We start from the raw sequence: 26748 nt of genomic DNA on the forward strand, positions 1-26748 counted from the left end.
AAGACAAAAATGATGATTTCATGAGAGCTTCTAAACCTACTCCTGAAATCAACACTTGATCAAATGTACCGGCTTTTTTGGCTCACATTTTTTGCCTTCAAATTGGCAATTTGAATTTCCTTATTCAACCATAGCAGCCTTTTCTCTCTCTTCTTGTTTCTAAATTATTATTAATTTCTAATTAGCATCTCTGAATTACACGCAGTACAGATTAAACATCTTTAAATTCTGGCACATTAAAGCAACAGCATCTAGAAGTACTAAGCTTCCTTCGTGGTAAATGCTACCTCTTAAATATATTCAACCTCTTTTTAATAAGGGGAAGTTCAGAATAAATAACTATATTGAAATAGGTAAAACTTGGCCGTGCAGAGTGAAGTCAAAGGAGACTTCTGGTTCCCTGGCATTTCTCTTTTCAGGGCCATCTGTTAAAATGGCATCACGCCACTGCTTACAAGGTGGCATGCAAGTTTCAGCAGGGCTCAGGAAACAGCCCACCAGAACAGGAACTCAAGCCATGCATTGCCAGGAAAAAAAATAATCACAAAATGGTTTTATATTTGCTAATGAATAACAAGCAAGTAACATTAAAAAAACAAATGGGTAGAGTAGCCAGATGGTTGTGGGATTTGACAGTAAATATAGTAGTTGTATATATCTTGATCTCTAGATCATGAGAACAAATACACAGCATTTACAGCAAAAAACAACAGTATTATAAAAAAAAAAAAAAACACCCTCACAAAAGAAAACTGATGAAAATCTGCACACCTGATTCTCATTTTCAGGCTTTGTTTGATTTCCTGTAAGTTATTCGCCTGCTTTTGCCTTGTCTTTAGTTCTTTAGTTCTGCAGAACTAAAAGGAGCTTAGGAACTACTTAGGAGCTTCATAAAACACTTTAGGTAAGCCCAGATGATACACATGAATATAGGCATGATCCACTGTACTCTGAAGTCAATGGAAAGCTTCTCAGTGATCTAACATATTTTAAATCAAGCCCTGGAGGAATAATTATATTGTGTATGATAAACACATTAAACAAAAATGATTTAAGCCAGTGTCTTTAAAATAGCTAAATATATGTGAATATATTCACACATCTACACAGATATTTGTAGGATTAGGATCAGATGGGCATCTTTCAATAGGCAAGCCTTGAAGCTATGGAAACAATAGCATAGTGGAAGGTGTAATGATAGTGAGGGCTGCCTTTTATGCCATTATTGTTTAACAATAAATGTGTTTCACTGTACTTAAAAGGAAATCAGTAATTTTTCCACAAATGAAGGTTTCTTTCTGCTGGAAAACCCAAGGAAGAACACTGATCTCTGTTGCCTTGACAACGGTATCCTGAAATACTCAAGTGTTAAAGTATCTGTACTCTAAAGAAAGTTGCAACACCGATTTCTCAATAGAGAAATTCTCATCACATTCATTGTGGTAGTGTGCAGACTCATGTATTATTTGCAGCTATCTGTCACAGGAAGTTATGTACAAAATAACATGACAAATATCTGATTTGACTTAAATGTACATAATATTTTTTACAGCTATTGAAATTTGTCAGAAATAGTTAGAAAAAAAGGAATTTCTTGCATGATACATGGATACAAGAAAAAAAAAAAGACAGTTATTCTAGCAATGAATTTTAAAACTAAGCAAATAAATTATTTTTACAAAATGGCTGGAGAAACTCTGTCCTCTCAAGGCCTGAACTCAAACCTGAGGCACTGGAACAGGCTGACCAGAGAAGCTGTGGGTGCCTCACCCATGGAGGTGCTCAAGGCCAGGTGGGATGGGGCTCTGGGCCCTGATCTGGTGGGTGGCAATCAGCGCATGGCAGCAGGCTGGAACTGAACGTGATTTAAGATCCCTTCCAGCCTAAGGAATTCTACGTTCATTAGCTATTCCAACCCAGTTTGCTGACGGTGCCCTCTGGGATGAGGTCTCTCTGGCTCTCATCATCTTCATCAGTGGTTGTCTCCCTTACTGACTGCTCAATGTAGAAGTTTGAAGGCGTGATTTTTCAGAGGTGCTAAGCAACAATGAGGGACAGAAGCAACGAGGAGCTGCAAGTCTGAAATGTCGCACAGCATCTCAATTTTTCTTTAAAAACTTTTAACTCTTACTCAAGAAGCAGATAGCACCAGCCTCCACAAAGAAAGCTCAGTTTCATGTTTTCATTTTTCTTTAGTTTTCCTGCCTTTTATTATTTATTTTTTTTTAAAAGAAACTTTCCATTTAGGAAAACCAGCATGCTGCTGATAGCTTCTGATCCACGAGAGGGAAGTGTCTGCATATAATGTGCTACATACCTCCCTCCAATCTGCAAATCATCTCTTCAGATGAAGATCACGAAATAATATACATTGCTCCTGACAGAACAAATACTTAATCGACAAGCAGCCCTGGCTGCTTCTCATCTCTCATCTCCTTCGTTACCAGAGGATTTATGTCATGCACTGATCCCGTCCTCTAAACTACCTTTTCTGCTCAGTGGGAAACATATGCTGACATATGATTTTCTCACCTTAAGTTTCCACTTACTACGCCTTTAGTCTAATTTAAAGGCATTAGTACTGCCCCTTTGAAAATGTGATATTTGACAGTGTAAAAGACTTCTAAGGAGGAGCCAAGAAACCAGTCCTTAGTTCCATTAACATATTATTGAACATTAGTTGTATCCTCTGAGCCTCTTCTCAAGAGCAGCCTAATGAAAAAAAGTGCTTAAACATCTCTCCCGCACCTGCATTCCCAGACGATACCAGGAGACCTGTATTCACAGACTATCCACGCTGCTAGCAATTAAACCAATTTCCAAATGGCCTCCATGACTATAAAATACTTAATTTTTTGGTGAAAGTCTTTAAGAACTTGCTCAGTCTACACCTGCCAAATAGCAGTCAGCTTCAAACATCATTTAAACATATCAGGAAACAGTTGTGTTATATGAGTAAGTCAACTTCTACAGGCTTTACTGTTGAGCATGTCCTTGCATATTGAGAACTACTGCTGCCCTCTACTGTATTATTGTGGGCTGTGCCTCAGATATCACCACAAATGGTAAGACTATAGCTTCTGCTTGAACCACAACTTAACATGATTACATTATTAATATTTCCGTATATTTGTAAAATCAAAGGGTCTGTTTCTAATTCATGAACATATTCTGATTCTGCAGAGGCTAAATCGAATGGAAAATCCTTTACCTATTTTCTCTAATTTTGACCCTTACATAAGGTTAGATGCCTTTTCCATTACTCATATTTCAGCAAAATGTTGTCTATTCTTCTCATAGCAGCCATCAGAAGAGAAAGAACTACCAACTTTCGGCCCGAACAACTGCATCAAGGTTCTGGATGGGACACAAAGTCTCTGTTAACCTGAACTTTAGTAGGTTATGATCTCGAGTCCTAGTTCAGTTAAACTAATCTTTTCCCATCTTCATCTGATTCAGCTCTGAAAGGATACAGCTCAAGATCCTTTCAGAAAGCTAGGTTTCTTTCTCATTGATACTAAAAAGAGCAACAGGAATGCAACTTTTCTATATTCATATCCATACCACAAAAGGCTCTTCACAGCTCTCCACAGACTCAGAGAATCTTCCACTTTATTATTTTCATCTCCATGCTTCTAAGTAGACAGCACTGCTTTGAGCAACAGATTGGATAAGTTCCGAATAATACAATAACAGCAGGAATAGCATCTGAAGTTATTTTAGAATTATTTTATGCTTCCCAGTCTCACAAATCTAATTACTTCTCTCCAGCAGTGCCTCCCACTCCAACTGTACTGTCACCAATTCATAATACTAAACTGAAAAACTCATCAGTAGATGGGAATAGATAAGCAGATGGTAGTAGACCTCCAGATAAAAGCCAGAGACACGGCCTTTCTACTCAAGGGAAAGCTCACACTGTTCTCATTACTTATCTGTGTGAGTCTGAAAGAATTAGGCATGTGTTGCAAGGGAGGTAGACAGAGTATGGCTAACTGAAAAACTCTATTCCCTCTCAGTGGAAGCAGTGACAGCTGCACTGGGTATCTGCATGCTCTCAGAGTTTCGTTTGGGGGCAGCCAGCCCAGTTAATATTCTGAAACCTCCAGACTAGAAAGTCAAGCTGTTACCACTCCACAACAAAACTGAAACTTCTTTGATGATGGTTGATACAGTCTTACACTTCTGGCAGACAAGAACCTGCAAGACACCCTCAAGAGCAAATTACAGCTGCCTTTATTTCAGTATTTTTCGTTATTCCCTAAAGAATATATCCAGTTTCTTCTTAAAAACAAAACAAAACAAAACAAAAAACAAAAAAAAAAACCACACACCTGTAACTGAAGTTCTTCCTACTTCTCACATTCCTTCAACTTACTTTATTATGTAAAGGAGATTGTGTTTGTGTGCATCTGGGGCATTTCTTTTCACCCCAGGGAGGGCCGAGTATTAAATGTCACTAAAGTAGCAACTAAGCTGTACAAGCCCACCTCCAGACCTAAGCGTGAAAGTCAGGTTCTTTCCATTGAACATGCTATTCTATGTGGAGAGGAGGCAGCAGTTTTGCTTCTCTTATCTCAATGATAATAGCACAAGGAAAGACCCCTGCATTTTTGTCCATTAAACATTTTTGTGATGACATAAAGGAATCCATGCACAGTTCAAGGATTCCACCTCACAAGGACTAATCACAGCCATGGGAGATAGTAGTGACAACATAAGATACACAACTCTAAAGTGATTTGGCCAGATGCAAAGAGAACACTGATGTCTCCAGCTAAAAGTCAACAAAAGATACATAAAAATATTTCTGAAAGTGAGTACCTTTACTCTAAAATCAGCAGTAAAACTTTCCTAGAAGTTTTTTGCATTCTTTGCGGTTGTGTGAAGACATAATGGGATGTGGCACAAATCTTAAACTCCAGTTTACAAAGCACTTACCTCTAGTACTTTCCCAGTAATGAATTGGTGACATGCTTCACACTTGACTCCAAAAAGAACCTGATAGTCCTTTTCACAATAAGGAGCACCATCTCTGAAAAAGAAAAACACAAAGTATAAACCACTTTTAATAAACAGGTTACAGCATGACTTAGTTTTTTCCCCTGTCTTCACTGGCATTCCTACAAACAGCAATAGCCAAATAGGAGAGATTTCAAAAGATATATGTTGTAGTAAAAGAAGGGAAAAAAAATAATTATATTCTCATCAGTGATTTATAACTATCCCTTAAGTTTCCACCTGAAAAAGACAAAGCACAAACCATTGAAGTAAATTTCATTCTTAAGGACAGTCTTTCTAAATCATAAAATGGCCTGAGTTGAAAAGGACCACAATGATCATCTATCTGATCAATCCCCCCAGCATGAGCAGAGTTGCCAACCACCGGACCACACTGCTCAGAGCCACATCCAGCCTGGCCTTGAATGCCTCCAGGGATGGGACATCCACAACCTCTCTGGGCAACCTGTTCCAACCTAAAGCTATACGTGGTACAATTCCAGAGACATCTGTGGAACGCTGCCTATGGGGATGAGTGGAAACCATTCAGAAAAGAAATCTGGTAGTGTGCAAAGAGTAAGCAGCTCCTTATCTGTGTTGAGAAACAGTGCCAGGTCAATCACATCATCATATTTACTCTCTTCCAAGCAAAAGAAAACAGTGGGCAGGTTCTACCTTTTTCCAGAACAAAGCTGTATCCAACTAACACAGAAAACACATGTAGGAGTTCCCTCAAGCCCTTATGGCGATGTGGAGATACACTCCCTTCTGTACTGGTGTTAAATACAGAGTATCACCACCTTCCAGTTGTTCTTTCCAGTATACCTCCCGTTTCCAGCTTAGCTCTAATTGAGAGCAAAGATTTTGGTGCATATGAAAAGTTAATCAAAACTGGATTTTGAAGGGTGAACTTTGCTGGAACTTCTCTCCTTCTGGCAACAAGAACTCATGCCAAGAGTGCAGGAGAGATGCAGAGGCTACTTACTTGCTGATGTATTCCCCAGTCAGGACCTTCCCGCAGGCCTTGCACTTAAAGCACCCCAGGTGCCACTGCTTATCGAGAGCTAGCAATGCTTGTCCATTTTTTATGTCTCTTCCACAGCCAGCACAATCTGCAAATAAACAAACAATTGCATTTGTTGTCAGTTATCTGGTTCATTGATCTTCATTAACCACACAGCAATTGCTACAGTTGGTAAGCAAAGAGGCAAATTACATGGCTATGCAAACATCTTCCTCTCCTCAGAGACTCCCAGTTCTTGCAGTCTTTTTCAGTACAGACACTCAGCATAGGACAGAAAGTCTCTCTTCTGTTTTTCATGCTGTGTTTCAATGACTGCCAGGCAAGCTCAGTACAAGCCTCAGATTTTGCTGGGAAGCAGCTACGTAAACCACCACTTAGAAAAATACCTTCTGAGGAATCAGTTTTTCTCAGATCCAGACTGCTTTAGCAGTGGTGGGAAGGGAGCCCTGCACTCCCCGTTGGGTGGCAGCAAAGCCCACACGTCCATCCCGACAGTGAGTGGTGGCACATCCCGGCCAGGGAACAACAGGCAGAGCGTTTTTTTAGCAAGGGACTGAGGTGAGGGTGACAGCAGTATGACTGTACTAAATGCTGTACGACAGGGCATATTGTGATCCACCAGCAGGTGTGGAAAACAGCAGCTCTCAGGGTCTTTAATAGGCACGAGGACTCTCACTTAGGGACCTGGCAGTCATGGCTCAGTTTTCCCTGTGATTCAGGAAGACAACTTGAAGGCAGACAGCAAACCTGAAGCCCAGAGCCAGCAAATGCCCTCCATCCCTGAGAATGCCACTATCTCTCATGTCACATCAGAAAGCTGCTTCAGCCCCGAGCTCCCGTTCCTCTCCATTCAGATATAAGATACTCAGAGATCTCCTGGTCAGATCTAAAGAGACCGATGAGGGAAGCAGCACTGAATTGCAGGCACTGTGCTAGAACTTCTGTGCCTGGCTGCAGGGGATGGAGGGAAGGCCTACAAGAGCAGTAAAGCAGAAAGGGAATGCCCATCAACTGAGACATGCTTGGAAGCCACAGAGGAGACAGCCTGGAACAAAGCTTTTCCTGTATTTTATTATCTCAAAATCAATGTCCTTTTCATGAATGTACTATTCTCTCCCCACACCTGAAACACCAACAAATAGCCACAAATCAAGACCAGTTCCAGCTGACTGAACAGGTACAGCCTGGACACCATCTCCTCGTGATTTTACAGCCCAGGTAACACCACGTCTTGCAAAAGGGTGAGTCTAAGCTTATTATCACAACTGACAGGAAGAGGAACCACTCCTTTTGACACTTTTGTTTGCTGGATAATGAGCAATGAGAGCCCTAAGTGTATGATGGGCATTCCTGCTAACCAGGTTGCTATTTGCCCATTGTCCATCAGCATTCTTCATCTCCTCAAATCCTTTAAGAAAAAGGGCTCAAGCATCATGCTATCTTGTAACAAAGAGCAAATCAGGAACCAATGATATGACTTGGACTTGAAAAGCACCCAGAAGTGGTCTAATCCCAGGACTTTGCTCTAGAGGACAAATGTTACAAATTGAAATCATACAATGGCAAGGACTGACAGCATATAATGGATCCCTCTGCTCTTACATGCCAGCTAAGGCTTCATGCCACCACATATTGACAGCAAAGGCCAGAACAGGTCAGCAAGAAAGGCTCTGAAGTTTATAGCACAAGGCTAAGAGGGAAGCCAAGTAAATATCTGTCTGCATGCCCTTGGTACACTAATCTTGCTATGGTTTGGGGAGGATGCGACATTACTTCTTGGGGTTCCTTCCAGCTTGAAAACGTGCCATTTATCTATAAACTGTGTCAATAAATAAGAACTCCCCCCCTAATCTCAGTGGGTGCTGAATTGCAGCTTTAAACAGCCCGTTTCTCAGCATCCTAGCACAACTGCTTCTCCCTGCTGTGCCAGCTTCCACATTCCTGACCTACACTCTTGCCAAACTGTGATACATTCCTGGTACAATAATCCCTCCAAAAATCTGCTGTATTTTCCATGCTTTTTTCAGCTTTATCCAAAAAAGCTTTGCAAAGCTGAAATTTCACAGATACGGAGCCAAGGAATAGATTTTCAAAACTCTTTGTTTCACTGAATTTCTGACGTGGTCAGAATATAAGAATGCCTTATACCAGGCCTACCCATCCCGTTATCGATCTTTACTGGTGCAAATAGCAGTAACGTGGAGGACAGAGGGATCTATGAACTATGTCTGCCTGTTTATTTGCTTCTTGAAAGCCAGAGGTGGTGTTGCCCAACTGACAGCTCCTACATTGATGGCTGATTCCAGGGGCTGACTGTATGTTTTTACTATTCAGTAGCAAGAATGACATTTACATACTTCTGCAAAACACCTTAAGGAACCCCAAAGAAAGAGTAAGTGAATATCATTATTTCCAGTTGCTGACATAATGAATGCCTAAAATCAAAGCAAGCAAACTGTGCAGTCTTATTAGGCTGAAATGGCTTTTAACTAAACCTGATTTTAATTCTCGCAGAATAGTATGCGTGTGAGAAGCTAGCAATTATTATCTCCCAAAATAGAGAGCAAATAAAGCAGGGCTGGGCAAAGAAAAGCCCATTTATTAATCCGAATTCTACAAATAAGAGCCATTTATGACCCTGGGCTTGCATGAAGCATATTAAAGCCTTTGGCTGTATGTCATCAGCCCAAAGCACATGCAGGCAGTATCTCAGTATCACACTAGGCACACCTGCATCAGCCTATAACCAGCTTATGCCACAAACAAAAAGGCTGTGAGGTAAGACAACCATGAGGTTCCACAGCCATATGCCAGGCCAAACTTGTACACAAAAATCTGAAAACCCTCCCTCAAAATTTGGTGTAATGGTTTCCAGCATGGTTCTGTCTCTGGCTTCACACCTGGGTTGAACAGACTGTGCCCCTGAGCTCTGCTCAGCTCTCTTTTAGTCATATAACCCACGTTGTTCACTGCTGCCGTTCACTACACAGCTACCCATCCAGCTACCTGTTGTGCCTTTCCTGTACTCTGACTAGGCCTGTTCAATCTGAGGAAACGTCCTCACGTATTTAAGCTAAGAATCAAATATGACACCCTTCTGAGCTATTTTGTGTGTCCAGACACAAAAGCAAATGACAAGAAAGACAAAAGAGCTGTAACTGAACGTGGAGTCAGCCAGCCCAAAAGCAGGGAAAAGTGGGGGGACAGGACAAGGGAAAGCAGCGTGACACTACTATTATGTGTGATTAAGAACTCCACCCCTTAGTCACCTTAAGCAGCCTCATTAGAAGATGCAAGCCAGGGTGAGCTGCCATCCACGACACCTCACTTGTGAAGATGCAATGAGAAAACGCATTTCCCTTTTTAGCATCTGCATCACCCCAGGCATGCAGGAGTGAAACATCCTGCACAGCAACCCATTCGTCACTGCCTAAATTAAGCGGTGGATTTTTCTCCTCTGCCTCCCTCCCCTGTCCTCAGCCAATAGCAGAGAGCTCAGCTCTGCTGGATCGTGGCACAGGCAGTGGGCTCGAAGCTGATTGAGCTGCATTAACCCTAAGCATACTGCATAACACTCTGACCACTCCCACTGATATTCCTTGAACATTCACTAGCAATTCTACCTTTATCACACATTCTCTACTCAGTCCGTGTAACTTATAAGAGGGAAGTCATCCCTAAGTGCTCTTGTCCTAATGGACATCATTATGCAAAGATATGTGCAGGATGAGGTTACATGAGCATACCAGGTTTGTTCTGTGCAGGGTTCTGCAGCCTTCCTTAATGATGTATAATTAAATCACCAGAAAGTCCTTTTCAATCCTGACGGTCATTGATAGCACCTGTTTCGCTGAAGTCTGAAACTGCCATAATCCCTATGAGTCACAGGAGTAATACTCTTTGTTACTGTTCCCTCTCCTATAAAGTACAAACATACCAGCTGTATGAAGACAGCATCAGCAGGGTTCTACATTTCTTTTTCTTTAAAGAAAAAAAAAAAACAACAAGATTTCATTGAGCTTGCACAGAAATACATGGTCAGGCATAGCTGGACCTACAAATCAAGCTACGATGAACAGTGACTTGGAAGTGAAAAGAGGGAAAGTCAAGAAATCACAGGAAGATCACCGATAAATTTTTCTCAGTTATCTTTTAACCACAGATCAGGTAATGTTTTTAAAAAATCCTTTTAAAAATAAAAACTATTACTGATAGCACACAGGCTTTCTTGCTCATCAACATATTTCTGTCAAAGTTAAAAATAAAAACTCACATTGTCTACAGTATATCAAACGCTTTCAAAGTTTAAATCATAATCATTTGATTGCTGGGGCATTGCTGAGGTCAGGAAGTCAAAGAAGAACACACAATATTGGGAATTTCACATCCAGGATTTAGATCCATGTACATTGTGCCATTTTGCAGTGAAATCTGCTGCCAGATCCTTCCTCTTTGCCAATGTAAGGATGGGCAATGTTCATCAGGACAAAATGTGCTACTGCTCTTTCACTGAAGGCAAAACAAAACCATTCCAACAGCCTTGTACTCCTGAACAACCTAACAATAAGAGGCTGGGCTCATACAATGGAAGGAACCGAACTTCCCATGGGAAGTGGAATATAATTTTGACTGTTTATTATAAATGGCAAGTGGGGAAAAATGATATTTTCAAAACAAATACTTAAAGAAAATAAAATGGCTTTATTTGATTAAATATGGAAAGAAATCACAATGGCATAGAATGGCATTATTTGCTTGCAACACAAGTCCTTGCTAACCACGAGCGACTGACTTGCCTGTTTAAGAAACTGTCTAACATAAGTGGAAATATAAACTAAAATCATTTATATGAAGAACACTGCGTGGTTATCTTGGATGTATCCTTCTTACTGTAAAGAGCATTTTCATTGTTGTACATAATTTAAACTGATTTGGAAGAATGAATGCTTGCCCTCAACTTCATTCTGCTAATAAGACATTGTTACATTAATGGAGTCTTTATTCTTACCTACTTTACTGATGTAAGCATTTGTGTTAGCCTTCTACACCAGAAATCTGTATTGCCCTTCTTTGTTCTTCTTTGTTACACCTCCTTCCCAATGGAAGACAACCCAATTGGCCTTTTACCCTTTTACTCTTGAAAACTATCCCTGCAAGCAGTGTACCACCAAGTTGGCCTTTCCCCATAACATCATTTTCAGCATCAGCAACTTCTTCAATCTATCTTTCTCACAGATTTCTGAATAGCAAACCAAAGTGATGGAAATAGGAAGAAGAGACAGCCATGCTACAAACTAGATAAAAGAAGAGGTTGGCACATAAAAGACTGGTAACAAGTTTTTCTTTCTTTCTTTCTTTTTTTTTTTTTTTAAAAGCTTAGCAGCCCCTGTATCCCATTTGTAAAAACCACTCTGATGATAAACTCCAGGCAGATGTAAACCAGCAGCTGGTGACTGAGACTGATCTTAACCTGTTATTTCCTTCACCACATATTCAGTATTCAGATAACTCCAGCTGAATTCAAATTCACAATTCCAACTCACAGTATGCGAAGTGAATTGCACGGTTTGCAAACGAACTTCACTGTTTTAAGCCCAACCCATGGATAAAACATGCTGTGATTCTTTATTTGCAGACTATTTTGAGTATATTCCATTGTTCCTCTTGGAAAACAAGTATCTCAAAAGAGAACAATCACCAATATGGAAACTTTTAGAAAGGTTTTTATGCCCTGGTAACCCATGGCAAACTAAGCTCTAAACAACAACAATCAGTGACCTCAGATTCCTGATTTACTACCTACGCTTTCTGAACGTGACAATTCCCAAATTAGTTTTATGTCTGGGGATTTCCTCCTATAGCTGAATTTTCCGAACTAGTAATGCGTCCTCATGCAACAGCCATTTAGTGAGCAATTCCTTGCACTTCTTCCACTGCTCTTTGGAATCATCTTTTGAACAGCACTTCTCTGGTAAATGCTATGGAATTAAAATAGGGGAGATTTGATACAGATATTTTAATATCCAGGATTTTATTCAAAATCAAAATTTTACACGTTAAATTAAATCCAAATTAAAAACCCAAATAGAATTTGAAAAGACAGAGAAGAAAATTGCTCTCATTTTCATATCTCTGAACAAACTCAGGTATGATGACGTCTGCCACTTTTAGAATCCCCAGGTACACAGTTATCCAAAGTAAATAGTTTTAAGATTTACATACCCTTGACAAGTCAGAAGTTCAAAAATTAAGATGTATTTTAATGTATTTACATTCAATATGAATCTAACTTCTGTTGCTCCTAAAATCTGCAATGCTATTTTTATGCCTTGCAATTGAACGTCAATTTCCATTCAAATAGATCTGGACATAAATCATGAGCAAAAACAGTCTTTATGTAAAAATAGATGATAAAGTATTTGATTATCTTATACAGAGTTGTATTAGTTTAAATAAATGCTTAAAGATATGGAGTATCCTCATGCTTAGCAGTTAGCTTTTTATTTAGGAAAATAATTAAATATATAAACTTTAAACAAGCTTCCAATCAATTATTTTAATCAAAGTTTCCTGGGTTCTTAGTTAAGCCATGATTAAAATCAGTGATTTAAATCACAGTGTTTGAAATCAATCCACAATTATGTCTGTAGTGTTTTGATTCAACGATAAATAAGTTGAAGAACAGAGTTACTCCTGTCAAATCCCATATATCCTCAGCTGAATCCCCAGTTTCTTAACTTAACCAGGAATTTTTCACAAAGGGAAATGGCTTTAAACTGGAAGAGGCTAGATTTAGACTACGTATAGGGAAGAAACACTTTTCTGTGAGGGTGGTGAAACTCTGAACAGGTTGCCCAGCAAGGTTGTGGATGCCCCCTCCCTGGAGGCATTGAAGGCTGAGCTGGATGGGCTGTGAGCAACCTGGTCAAGGGGGAGGTATCCCTGCCCACAGCAGGAGGTTGGAACTAGATGATCTTAAAGGCCCCTTCCAACCCAAACCATTCTATAATTTTATCAGTGTGCTACAGCACATACACAACATATTTGTCCCTCCAGAATCAAAATTTTATACAAGATTTTAAACTCCATTTAAAACCCAGTTAAAGCACATTCAAACCCAAAATTGTTGACCCTTCTCTAAGTGCCCCAGTGCACCTACTGAAGCATATGGCTGCTATGAACATGCATCCTTGAGGCAAAACTGGGCTCAGAGTCTTTCACTTAGGGCCTATCCACTTCTATGCCATGCATTCAGACAATACCTATACATATTCTGTAGCTTTAACAGTGTGAAGTTGTAGATGTTTCCAAAGAATGAGCTCAAAAATCATGTGTTAGATGTTGCTTAATATCCTTTAACGCCAAAAATCATTGCAGATAGCTTGACTGCAAATAGCCAAGCCTTCCCTTTCAGTTTGCGTGTCTTCCCTACAGACCCGAAGGACAAATATGTCCAGGGTATAAAAGGACATTAAGAATTAAGAGAGTCTTGAAGAGAAGGGCACAATGCAAATTCACTTCTTCTCCATTCTGGTGCACTGCTGTTTCTAAAACAAGCTTTTTTCTCCACTTTAAGGCAGTGAGGCAAAAGATGATTCCCATTTATTCCTGACTGCCTTCTTCAGCAGATAAAGCATGCCAGCTCTGTTCTACTTCAGCTTTACCACAAGCCTTGCTGGAAGTTTCAGATATTTATTGGGAGATTTACTGTATCTTGTTTGAAGAGATAAGGCTACTGAATAATTAACAACGATATCTTTCTCCCACAAGTTCATTAAGCGTTAAGCTTATTATTTATATCACAATAGAGCTAAGATCCCCAGTTGTGAGTCAGGATCTCTGTTAGACTCTGTATAGATAGACATGTAAGCATTTGGCCCAGAGAACTTACGTTCTTTTAATCAGAACATAATGTGCAAAACAGACAGGGACAAATATACAAAACAGCATTGTGAAAGCTCCACGTGGAAGCCGTCTAGTCAGGGAACAGCTGCACCAAATATTATTCATGCACATGCAAGACTGGCCATTTTGGAAACTCTGGTCCATATTGTATCCGTACTGTAATGCTCTTAGCTCACAGCAGAGACTATTACAAAGAAAGAAGCACCGAGCTATCTTCCCTGTGCTTCTCTCCAGATAGTATCACTGCACATCTCAGCATGTGCACCGCACAACCATCTATTTCACTAAGGAAAAGGAAGCTGTGATTCTCTCCACCATTTTAAAAGATGATCTATTTTTCATATGAAAACTCTTGCTGGGTGATTGTACTGCTTCAGGTTTTTTTTTTGGATAGCAAGTTTTTCCTATCCACCTGGAAATCCTACTTGAAATGCACATTTCTAATTGCATTTCTAATTTCATCACTAAAATGATCTGGCCTTACCAGCAACCAGACAAGGAGCCAACACAGAAACGGCTCAATCCCAGGCAGGAAGTAATGTAATATTCTCATTAGCGATGTGCTTTATTGTGGAAATTCTGAAGTGAAATGCCTAAGGGAAAAATCTGTGTTCAAGGAAAAGGGCAATCTCCTAAACTGTGCTTAAAGACACATTGCCTCCTCTGAATTTCAGAGCTGATCCCAGCAGACTGCCAGTTCAGGTTGCGACAGCACAGGCTGCTGGCACCACCCACCCTGAGCACAAGGACAGCTCAGCTCTAAGCTGGACACTGCACTACACTTCTTGTGCATTCAAGGCGAAATTCAAGCCACCATCTACTGAATAAATAAGTAATAATAATTATGTTTCAATTTGGCTCTGGCTCTTCTCACTCTGACCATAAGAAACACATGCATGTAAGCATGTGGCTATAATACAAAGGAAAGCAGAAGGAGCTTAAGACAATACAAACCAGGCAATCACTATGATGTATAAATACTCGGATACTGTTTAAAACACAAATACTATCTAACCAGATACATTATTTACATTACTTCCTTACTAGGACCCAAAGAAAAATAACCTCTTGTCTTTGACAGAATCTTGAAAATCCTCAACTGTCCAAGCCATAACATCACACTTCTAGTCTTTCAAAATCAGTTTCAACATCCTCTCTTTTCTACAATTTCATTTTTAAATACCAGGCACTTGTCCCCTGCATCTGTGCTATGCTGTATCCATCCTGATCACTTTGCTTTGTAGGGCACATCTCATTTCTCACGCTCTCATAAGAAATAAAGCAATGAGGAAAAAAAAAATGAACACCACCCATTTCATTTGTCTGCAAAGCTATTTAGGAGTATTTGGCCTTAAATTTCCTGCCCGCTTCAATGCAAACTCCACTGGATATATCTAGCAATGCCTAAGGAACATAGATGACTAATTTCTGATTTGTAGCATCTGTGCACCAAGAAAGACTGTCTTATAAAATGAGGATTAAAAAAGAAGTCACTGAAATGCTACAATTATTCCAGGTAATATATATGTGGAATGAAATATATTTTTATAAATATATATATATATATATATATATAATATATGTAAAATATATTTTGTATACATATATATCATACATATATGATAATATATACATATATTATCATACATACGTATGATAAAGAAGTATCACCAACTCAAGCAAAAAAAAAAAAAAGGAAAATTATTCAGTATTTTTCCTTCTGATTTTTATGGGTGGGAACTATAAGACTGTAACAACATTCACATTCATGATATTCAAGACGTTAAAACCCTGTATTTAGAAGCATTTGATTTTCCTTGAAAGCATCCAAGAAAAGCTATCAACAAGCCTTTCATTTGCATAAAGTAAGAGACATGAGAAAACTGCATGCCAACACTAATGTAGGTATTCCAGTTTCCTTTTACATCACACAACCAACCGAACTTGACATACATTCAGTCTGTTGGGTTTCCTCACCTTCAATTTTCTTTGTTTTGAGGAAAGCTGCCTCCAGTAATCTACTTGAAAGCAATCAGGGGAAACTGACAGCAATACAGGACAGAAAATGGACGCTCGGTATGAATGAGATTCTCTTCTAAAAGGACTTATCAAAACAAAACAGCCGAGCAGCACATAACATCCATTCAAAGGGCAAAGCATCAGAAAAGACTGATGGGTTTCACTCAGAAGTAGTGAAAGTGATTTGGAACACTTCAGACTAATTAAAATTTACTCTTCAGCGTCAGCAAGAAAGGTTTCTCAGTATCTATGTCAGCTTTTGGTGTATAGTAGCAGCTGGTGTATCACTGAGCACACTACTAGGAGGACATTCATTACTATTTCTTTAATTACAAACACATGCAGATCCAAATTTCATTTGCTTAGAGCAGGGCTCTCCAAAACAAAACGATGAGAACCTTGCACTTCCAGGGCTTTCCACAGATTCCTAAATTCCTCCTAACCAATTAGGCCCACGCATTTTCACCTCCGAACTGACAGCCAGAATACAATAACTTATCAGACAGAAAGACACGGTATCAAAAAATCAGATTTCATTTTCCACCTTTCTAAGTGCCTGATTACACTTTTTCAGTCAAATTAGAAAACCTGAGATGCTCTTGACTCATCCACTGAGCACAAACATCACCCAATTATGCCTTTACATTGCACTTTGCAGTTCTAGGATTTCAAAGTCGTATCCTTAACTTGCTTTCTTGCTCTTTTCTAGGTTGTTTGTTTGTTTTGAGTGATTTCTTGAGAACTGTTCTTGAGAATGGTTTCTGATCACAAATTCATTTCAGTATCAATCAGTCAAATTTCAGTATCAATCTGTCAAAGACAAACCTGGTGATAGCCTCTTAAAGAAATAATTTACTCTTAGACTTCATTAAATTGTTGAAGTGTTAAAGAGTACAAGAAAATTAACTTCCTATAACATTGTTCTCTTTTTAATACTTACACCTGTGTAACTATACATGGGAAAATTGGAATCTATCAACTCTGAAACCTCCGATTTCATCAAGAAAATACTTTTCCAGTGCCTATAAAAGAAAATGAGCCCTTCAGAACATCCAATTTCTGGGTAAAAGTCATTTGTTCATACTGAAATGAGTAAATGTCTCCTCTGAGCTGTCAAACCAGACAACTTCTGAGAATCAAAAAGAAAAAAAAGAAGAAAAAAAAGATGATTATCAGAGGCAGCCCAGAGTTCTAAAAGGAGGACAAAAAAAAAAAAATATATATATATATATATATATGCATCAAAAACCTGAAAGATTGAATCAAGCCAGTTTCAATCAAATGCTGATGAGCCCAAAAAAGCAAGAGGATTCAGAAAGAAGATGGCATACTTACTGCTTGAGGCAGACAGTTCTTTTGGGCTGGAGGACATTGGCTGAGCACACAGCTGACAGAGACAATCCCTTCCATTAAAAGTAACTCGATCACCTGGTGGAAATGGACGCCTGGGTTAAAAAGAAAAATGTATTTTAGCAGAGATTATGCCAGAATTTTTGTTCTGGTCCCTATGCTGCGAGCTTGCTGCCTTCTCCCTCTGCAAATAACATTTTACAGTAACTCAGGCCAAACAGTTTCTGCAATATGGCCTTGGCAAAGTCAGGCACTGGAAAAAATCCAATCCACAGATGCAAGAAGAGCAGAGGTCAGACTTAACTTACTGAAACTACAATACAAGACATTAAACACACTTTATCTAAGAAGATGACAGTGAAATCTGCTTAGACGCAACAGCTACATTTACGGCAGTCTCAGCATGATGCTGTTGACAGCAAACAGCAGAGTACTCAGACGAAGCAGTTGTCTTAGGACAAGGAACTCAAAAATAGATTAGCTTAATCTGTGTTCAGCAATGAAAAACATATTACTGTGGATGTAATGATTCACAAATAATGAAGTTCTAGCTGCTTTCATTATCCTAGAGTTTTAAAATACTTATCTGTTATAGAAACACCCCCAACTGTTACTTGTGCAGATGGTGTTAGGAGAAAGGTAAAGGCTGAACAGACTACAGAAGTTTGAGATTATCTGATGAATTCAACAAGCATTAAAAATTTGTGCTGGGCAAAGTTGACATAGCTGCTCTTGTTTGTTGTATAAATGCATGAGCATTTCACTAAAAAGAGAAGCTTCAGCAACTCCAAATACTTAACGAGGAGCTTTACCCTTCTGAATACAGACTGCCCCACACTACATATCATTTCAACACTATGCTTAACAAATGAACATCCGTATATTTCTACACAATAAAACACATATAGCTTTGTTCTAGTTTCCTGGTTTGTATTCCATGTAGAACTAAAAACTGCTTTACTTCTGGGGGACAGGACACAGTGCTTAGAAAGAACTGGGGGAAACAGAGTTGTCCCAAAGACGTGTTATTACACGTTATGCACGAGTTCTCAGGTGTTTTCAATTGTTTAAGTGAACTTATAGTCCAAATAACTTCTCCACTGTACTATCCAAGAGTTTGCTCTACCTCCTTTCTCATTTCTGAGCTGGACTCACCACCACAGCTAAACCCATGCCTATATGGGCATGTAAGTCTAGTATTCCTTCACATGTGAGAGTAAGCTTCTGAGAACAGGGAGCTACATGTAACAGAGAAGCTATATCTCCTGCAGATAAATGAGTGCTGTTTTGAAGACACTCAGACTTGCAGCTCTTCCAAACAAATGTTTCCTACAAAGATCTTGCAACTTCTGTCTCATGGTGACGCTTTTCTCCCTGATGTTGTACGGGGTTCAGGCCACGTAGGCTGAAAGAGATGACTTACTTGCAAACTGTACAGGCAAAGCAGTTGGGATGGTAAGTTTTTCCCAGAGCTGTCACTACTTCTCCTTCAACAAACTCCCCACACCCGTTGCAGCGGGTACCATACATGCGCTGGTAATCCAAGGTGCAAAGGTATTCCCCATTCTTAATGAAAAAGCCTCCTTGTGCCAAGTCACAGCCACACACTGGAAGAAAAAAAACAACAACAACACATATTGGAAAAATATACCTACAAAAGATGTCAGAAACAGTCTGTGCTGCCAACAAATGAGATTACTCTGGTGGTCTTGCTTCTTTATATTGGATTCTTGCCTTCACCTTCATGACATGCCTTGACAACACAGGAGATGATTGGCATTCTCTGGCTACAAGAGACCTTGTAATCAAAAATTTATTTGGAGAAACCTACACAATCACAACTTTAATGCATTCAGGCCTCACCAAGACCTCAGTTATCTTGTATTACCCTGTTAATCACGTCAGCAGAGCTGTATGGAAAAATGGAACTTGGGATTTGATTTCATGCTATTAAATAGAAGATATGATACAGTACAAGATAGTAGCTCTCAACTCTCTGGTTTTATATTTTCCAGTCACTAAGAACTAGTTCCATTGAACTTTCTTTAAAATGTGGAGTTACAAGGGACAGATAGCACTTTAAAAGAAAAGAAATCTCACAACAAAAACTTATTGTCTCCTACCAATTGCCTGTAGCATTGTTTACCTTCCTGATCTCATTCTAGCATTATTATGAGGGTGGAAAGATCCTTTTCTGAGCAGGTGAGCCTTAAGACTTCAGCATGAAGCATGAAGCCCCACCAGACCTAACACAACTACCACTGACCTACTGCAGAAAGAAACATCCTCAAATCAACCCTACTGAATTAGAAGGTATGCATGTATTGTAACTTAAGAAAGACACTGGAGGCAGCTGAAATACAATTATGTCATATCGATTTATTGGTAGATGCAGATACATTCTTAGGGAAGAGAAACAAGGCCTGCCTTCAGAAATATGTTCTGCATGGCATTTACACCTGGTCATCACCCATCTACAGCTGTACTAGGAACAGGATACTCTACAGAATTTTTTCTTCTTGCAGACCTTTATAATGCAGAGCTTGAGGACAGAAGACAGCACGTAAGAGAGCAGAGAAGTCCCTCTAGCATAATTCTATGGCTCCAGACAGAAGAGATGGTTAGCTTAGTACAAACCTTATGCTGTGTTATGGAACTGCAGCTCCTATTTGAGCTCTCTCCAGAATTCCTGAACACATTTTCAATATGTGTGGAGCCCTCTCATTTTGGCACATCTTTTACACACTACTGGACCTTGTGAGAGTTTCCCTTCAACAGCTTGAAGCGCTTGCAGGAATGCTTCCAGCAGGGGAAGAGGTTAAGCCCCTGAGTACAACATCAAGCAAACCACTTCCCATGAAAGGTCTGCACTGCATCAACATCTCCATGCAGTTTTACTGTGGCAGTAACAAGCTGCAGCTGAATTTGTTTCAGGGTCTTTGTTCAGGGTCAGTACACTGCTCAGTTACTCCACATAAATCTCTGCACGGTGCCACAGTGCAAACTGTGAATGACCCTATTTGTTTGGAGCTAGCTTGGAGAGCTCTTTATCGTACCCTGCAGACAGCCCCTCTAACTCATAGGTACCATTAGTGTTGGTAGATACAAGCTCTACAGTTTATCACAATGTTTGAGAGAAAACGCTGTAGTAACAACATTCCAACAGCAACGATATAAAAGACCATAACCGCACAGATATAACAGGTGCAGTTGCTTAGCTGCATGGTTTACAGTTTGTAGAAAAGAACATAAATTACATGGTCATCAAAAAAAAAAAGTCACTTTGAGAGAAAAATTCCACGTAGTACCTGGGCTAATGGGAAATTCTCCCAAAGGCATTCACTGATTTTAGGCCACCAAAGCAAACCTGCGCAATTCTTTCTTATACTGGCTCCTGGAAGAGCATCAGGCAGGAGGTAAGGACACACTACCTACTTTTATCTACTCTTTGTTTCAGAATCATGCATCCCTTTTCAGCCCAAATCACAAACAAGGTGATCCTACCTGCTCATTGGTCTGGTCTGCAATACTGCATTATGGTCAACAGAGCAGAACCAAACTTTCCACTTAGTTTCCTGGCTCAAATACTTTAGGTGATATCAATCTGAAGTGCTAAAGCTTGTGTCAGATTACAGTGTCAAGCAGGAGAGCAAGATACGGAGCATTACAAACTGTTTCTTCTCCTATCCCATGTTCATATTGCTGTGAATTCATGCTAACAGACTTAAACTGGAAAAACAAGGGATTTACAGCTAAGACAACCAGTGCAGGGCAAACTTAGAAACTTTCAGCCTTAGAAGCTGCCCACAGGTCCTTAACAGAGGAGTATAACGGCTGTGATCTGCTGGAGGCAAAATACAGCAGCTCACCTCAAAGAACTGACAAAATAAATGTGCCAACAGCACAGTGGGTTCTGCCCCATTCCCACACACTTGCTCAAGGAAAATGTAGTTTGTGTGGCACAGCCTTGCTTTCACTTCAGGGATTGGTGAGGAGCGGAAAATATGTTTTCTTAAATAACAGAGATTTTACTACTTTATACACTACCACACATTTCTCCCCGCAAGCGAGTGCTTTATTTTAACAAGCTTTCATGCGGCTGCTTCTTTTTGAAACAATGAATATTTTAGAGACGTTGTGTGGTTTAGATTAACTCCTCCATTCCCCAGATAACACTTAGCTGCTCCATCATCAATGCTTCAGAAAGTGTCTCTGAAATGTTCAGGTAATTTTTCTGTGTTTATTTATACCTAAGTACTGGGAGAAGGCTGAAGTAAAGAGAAAAAAGATTAAAAATCTTGCCACATCTCTACTATGTATAATTTAGGATGCAAGCAACCAAATCATATGAGAATATACTGGATCTTGAATACGCCAAACGTGAATAAAGAGTATTAACCACGTGTAATTTGGACCAATTACTTTCCCAAGAACTACTGTTACCTTTAAGTGTCTAATCTGCACTGCTCGTGTCGGTCATTTACACACTACAGTTTATAGTACTTCGTGGATTAGATAAATAACTCTACATTTGAATATAGAACAGTGGCCATGTAAAGTGCTAGCCATGTATTGCTCTACTGGTAAAAATAATTGTACTGGTTATAGGATGAAGGACTGTCAAGGATCAGTTGGAATCAAGAGTCAATTTGAGTATTAAATTATACACCAGTGTCAACAAGATACCTGTTTTGCTCCAAAAAGATATCCATAGTACTACACTAGCATTTTTGGCCAGCGTGAGAGACAGAAAGCAATGCATTCCAGAATGGCCAACTCCTATGAAGAGAAAGTGACATGGGAGATGGGAGACTGAATCTCACAATTCTGTTTTAATGTGAGATAAGTCAAGGTCTTAACTTGAAACCAACATCCTGCAGTAGCATCAAAAACACTGGACTACTTGTTTCATGTGGGATTTTAAGTCTTCTTTATGCATTTCTATGAAAAAGCATAAATTGCTAGCTGGCTTCTTAAAAAACCTACATACAGCAGCTCCCAGTATTTTTCCCAGTGGTTTCAGCCACTCCTATCACTTCTTTGTCTTTGCTTTGTCTGTGGAGTCGAGTAACAGAAACTGCTGTTCACAATGGTCCAGAACATCAGCTTAAGCCTTACACTGCAAGTAATTCCATAATAACCCTCTTCACAACACTTGAGAACACTCAGATCAAATATCATAAATTCTGATTATTAAGGGATAAGTAAATAAGCAGCAGTTACTGAGAGTTCTTGAAAAATGTAAATATGAAATTCAGAAAGAGGATCAGGGAAACAAGTTCCAAGTCCTGCCACAAATACCAAGTATGTCATATACAACATCCATTATCTCCCTTGTTATAACGAGCTAATATCACATTAGCTAACTGCCTTGAAAATTAAAATTGCAAGGTGTTTGGGGCAGGGATTGTAAATTCTCTGTGTTAGACTATTGCCAAGCCCTAGAGATCTAATGAATGTTACTGTAACAATAATTAATAGAATACTAACGAAAAGTACACACTAAGATGCAAGTTAGAATTGAAGTAGTATCAACACTGGCATCCTCCTGGTTTCACATTTCTGCAGAGAACAGTGTTAATATTTCATGTGCAAACAAATTACATTTCACGGTGGCATTAAATCCACAAGCAGACAAAACTCAATTATCAGTGTCTATGGAGAATTACAGAGAACTATTGTTAAGGCTCTATTATAATGCTACAAAAATGCTTTAAGATGGTTTTCAGATACAGCTCCAGAAAAAAAAAGAAAACTTTTATTCTTCCTTTTTTTCTACTGACCTCCATTTTCTTTAAAATACTCTTTTCAAGTTAACATGGCATTATTACATAACCATTAGGCAGAAAATAGTGCAACCTCCATTCCACATCCCTACCTCATCTTAGGCTAATCCTGATTTGGTGACCATCTAGACATTTTCCACTAGAGATAAAGCTTAAGTACACCTAGGATAGGTTTGCTCTTCCAAGTCACCTTCGGTGGATCCAGTTAAATCATGGAGAAATTGAGAATATCTACTTTAACGCCTAAAAGCTGTCAGCTGCTGGTACTCAGACTGCTAGAACTTGTGCTTAGAATGCATGAATTGGAATACTGCCATAGAGGGCTTAAAACTATATGCTTCAGAAGGTGCTAAATTTCATACAGGGCTATGGAATACTCACATGTCTACAGAAAAGTTTCTTCATACCCTCCTTCAGTTTGCATTTTAGCTTGCAGCTTTAAGTCTACAAATAATCCAGCTTCAAATTAAGGCATTCATCATGCACTGGATTTGCCTCAGAAGCTGTATATAGTAGCTTTCTGGCTCTGCTGTGGTTCTCAGTTCTACCAGTGAGTCACCTTTTGAAAAATTCACTTAGTCATCATAGCTTACTTTACCTGCCTAGACAATTGGTTTAGTAAGGATGGATAATCAAAAGTAGCTTTCAGTGCCACTCCTGTTCTAGCTTCCTCTGCCATTCCATCTTCAGTATCATACAAAAGGGCTGTGGCAGATATATCATTTGTAAAAACAAAAACAAAAACAACACTATAAACTATGAATAAAAGGATTCATACACTAACAAGTATTAAACTTTATTCCTTTTGTTCAGCCATAATGTCAAATGATGAAAAGGGGGGAAAAAATTGTTTGGAAACTCTTAAAAAGGCAGTAATAATTATTTTTAAAAAGATGCTCCCACTATCACCATTTTCCTTTTGAAGTCTCCTCTCAGTCCCTTATTTTCTTTGTTAGTCTCTCTGAATGAGTTAAATTCTCTCATGTAGGCAAGCTATGAATTCAGACACAAGTAGAGCTGCTTATTATCTGAACCACCAGCAGATTCATCATCTTTGGTGTCCCCACCGCAGGAAGCACACACAAATCTGCAAGAATTAAAGACAAGTCTTGGCAACTCCACATTACGATGAATTTTTGCAGACAATTTAGCACATGTGTTCCTATCACTAATCAGATTTAAGCTACATGGACTGAACAAGGGTCACCCAGACTGTTAACATTTGTGATCAGAAAAATGCTGTTCCAACAGGCTGTTTTCAAGAGATTGAATCAGAAAAAATAAGCATGACTGTATCCATGCCTGGTGCACAACTTATTATACAAACAAGGAAGGCATTTAAACTGCTTTTTTCTCTTTTTGCAACTGTGCAAAATTAATGATTCTGATCACAAATCTACTCAAGATTAAAAATATTGGCTGAGCTAAGTGACAGTTAATAAGAAACATCACAGTATTGTCTTTTGTTTTTTCCTATGCTGATGGAAAATACTTCAAAAGAACTCATTAATGAAACCAATAATGGTTAATAAGCCATGCTTCAGAAGGCAAAAAACAAGAGGCATTCTGCAAGCATCTATCACAAAATTATTCTACCAGCCAAAAGTGAAGAAAAACCATTTCTTGAAGACCCTGCTTAACATGAAGAAAGGAATTCTATTTTACTTGTCCAGAAGCTCTCTTTGGAAACAGAAGATGCTGGGGAGCAGTTCTATTCCTTGAATAGAATAATAGAGAATTAAATAAATAACAGAAAACTTATCTTCAACAGCTCCTGGAGGAAACAAGCCTTTGTTCTGGAGTCTGTATCAAAGGATTTAACATTCTGAACACGTGATTCTGCCTCTCTTGTGAATGAAACGTGCTGGAACACACTTCTGATGCACACTATACAGAGAATACAGACCTACAAAGTTTTTCTTTCTTGAACTGTAGCAGAGCTACTATTTTGCAACTCTGGAGCACAGGATTGGAAGTGTTGTCAGTGCTGCTGTCAGCTCACAAAGCTGCGGTGCTGCACATGCAAACCAGGCATTTAAGACAAAGTGTAACTGCTTAAGAGCAATATAACTGCCTGCGATCCTCCATGACAGCATCATCCTTGAGTTGAATCACTTCCAAGAGTTAACAGGGATGATGAAAATGGGGACATTAGAATTTTTCAAAACAAGCAAAAGTAGGATTTGATCCTACTGAGTATTACGTAGGATTTCCATGGTGTTATTTTCAGATACAGTTGAAAAATGGGCCCTTTGCACAATAATTTCATGTTGACATTAAGCAAAAATTGTTTAATATCTGAAGAAATAAAACCACAAAAGGAGACTGCGTGAGCATAGGCACTCAATCTGCGGAAATGAATGTGATTCATTACAAAAAGTCTAATGATCTGCTTTGCCATCATGCATTAAATAAGGTGTAAATTCAATTTCCTGTTGGGGTTTTTTCTTTCTCATATTTCTTGGCTTCACAGAATAATGAGGCTGTATTTATGCAGATAAATATTCACATGTTCTTTAATTCTTATGAAGTAATGAGTTGTTTGAAGATAGGAATTTGGCAACGTATCAGTTCGTCATTTACATCCAAACAAATACACAGAAAAGTCTGTTTTAGAGTTTTCTGGTATTTATTTTCGGTAGTGGCTTTTGCTTGGTTTGTGTTTTTTTTCTCTTTTTTTTTTCCTATTTTTGTTAGTTTTCTTTATTTTTGTCTAAGAGCTTAATAAATCCTGTATTGATGAAAGCAAAGCCCACATTCATTAAAGTTCCAAGTTTCCCCTTTTCAAACAAAATAAGTGTTTGTCTGCCTTTGTCCCATCCCTCTAATCAGCACTTTTCTAGATGGCAAAACCTTTGGTTGCATAAGTCATTTAAGGAACAAACACACGTCCAAATATGTATCAGCAGAACACCAGAAGAGAACAGTACATCTCAGTAGTCTGTCTGCAATGGTAGTGCCTCAGCACGATCCTCAGCACTATTATGAAACTGCATGCAGCTTTTTGCAAAACCTGTAACAGAAATCATGGTAACTTTTTGCAATGCTCCTGCTACTGAAGATTTTCTTTGCCATACACTGATGATGGATACATTTTTGCTCCAAGCTATTTGGAACTGTGACCAGTGCTCTCAGTTGTTCTGGAATCACTTCTCATTTCATCAGATTGTCTCTAGAAACAATCCTGGAAAGTGAGAAGAGCTTTACCTACATAAAACAAATGGAGATGATAAAATCTGCTTCATTATCTAGTCACCAGCTTGGCTGGAAGAAGCAGCCAAAATACCTTCTAAGCAAAAGATGAAATACATTCATCCCTCCTCCCCCATTTGGTATAAGACCCCATGATGAACATCCCTTAGCCTCCAGCCAGGCCTTGCTCCTGTTCCCTTCAAAAATCTTGACCCTACGCTCTGAACAACCAGCCTGCATGACTACTTAGTGCCGCCATTACAATGTAAATCTCTCTCACTGGGATAACTGAGTAAAACATACAAGCATTTAATGTAAGTATTCACTCAACAGAAACTGTGAGCCATGAGTGTGTTTCAGATAAAGTCAGATTTAATTTAATCAACTTTCTAATCAAAACAGTGTTATGCCCTAAGTCCGACTCAGTCGGCACTCCTTGTTTTTCTCTTTATCACCGAAGATGCAAACAAC

General features: G+C 39.1%; 1 protein-coding gene across 17 annotated transcripts in view; it reads right to left on the reverse strand.

Moving 5' to 3' along the window:
- The window catches only part of ABLIM1 (actin binding LIM protein 1), a 174638-nt gene that overhangs the window by 61141 nt on the left and 86749 nt on the right, over positions 1-26748 (reverse strand). For all 17 annotated transcript variants that reach the window (XM_010714782.3, XM_085230161.1, XM_085230158.1 and 14 more), the window contains exons 3-6: positions 18723-18906; positions 17285-17394; positions 5987-6113; positions 4942-5035 (exon numbers count right to left, since the gene is read on the reverse strand). In XM_010714782.3, coding sequence (XP_010713084.3) covers positions 4942-5035; positions 5987-6113; positions 17285-17394; positions 18723-18906 — 515 coding nt within the window. The remainder of the gene's footprint in view (positions 1-4941; positions 5036-5986; positions 6114-17284; positions 17395-18722; positions 18907-26748) is intronic.

This window comes from Meleagris gallopavo, chromosome 8 (assembly GCF_905368555.1).
Source record: "Meleagris gallopavo chromosome 8, MGAL_WU_HG_1.1, whole genome shotgun sequence".
NCBI classification, from domain to species: domain Eukaryota; kingdom Metazoa; phylum Chordata; class Aves; order Galliformes; family Phasianidae; genus Meleagris; species Meleagris gallopavo.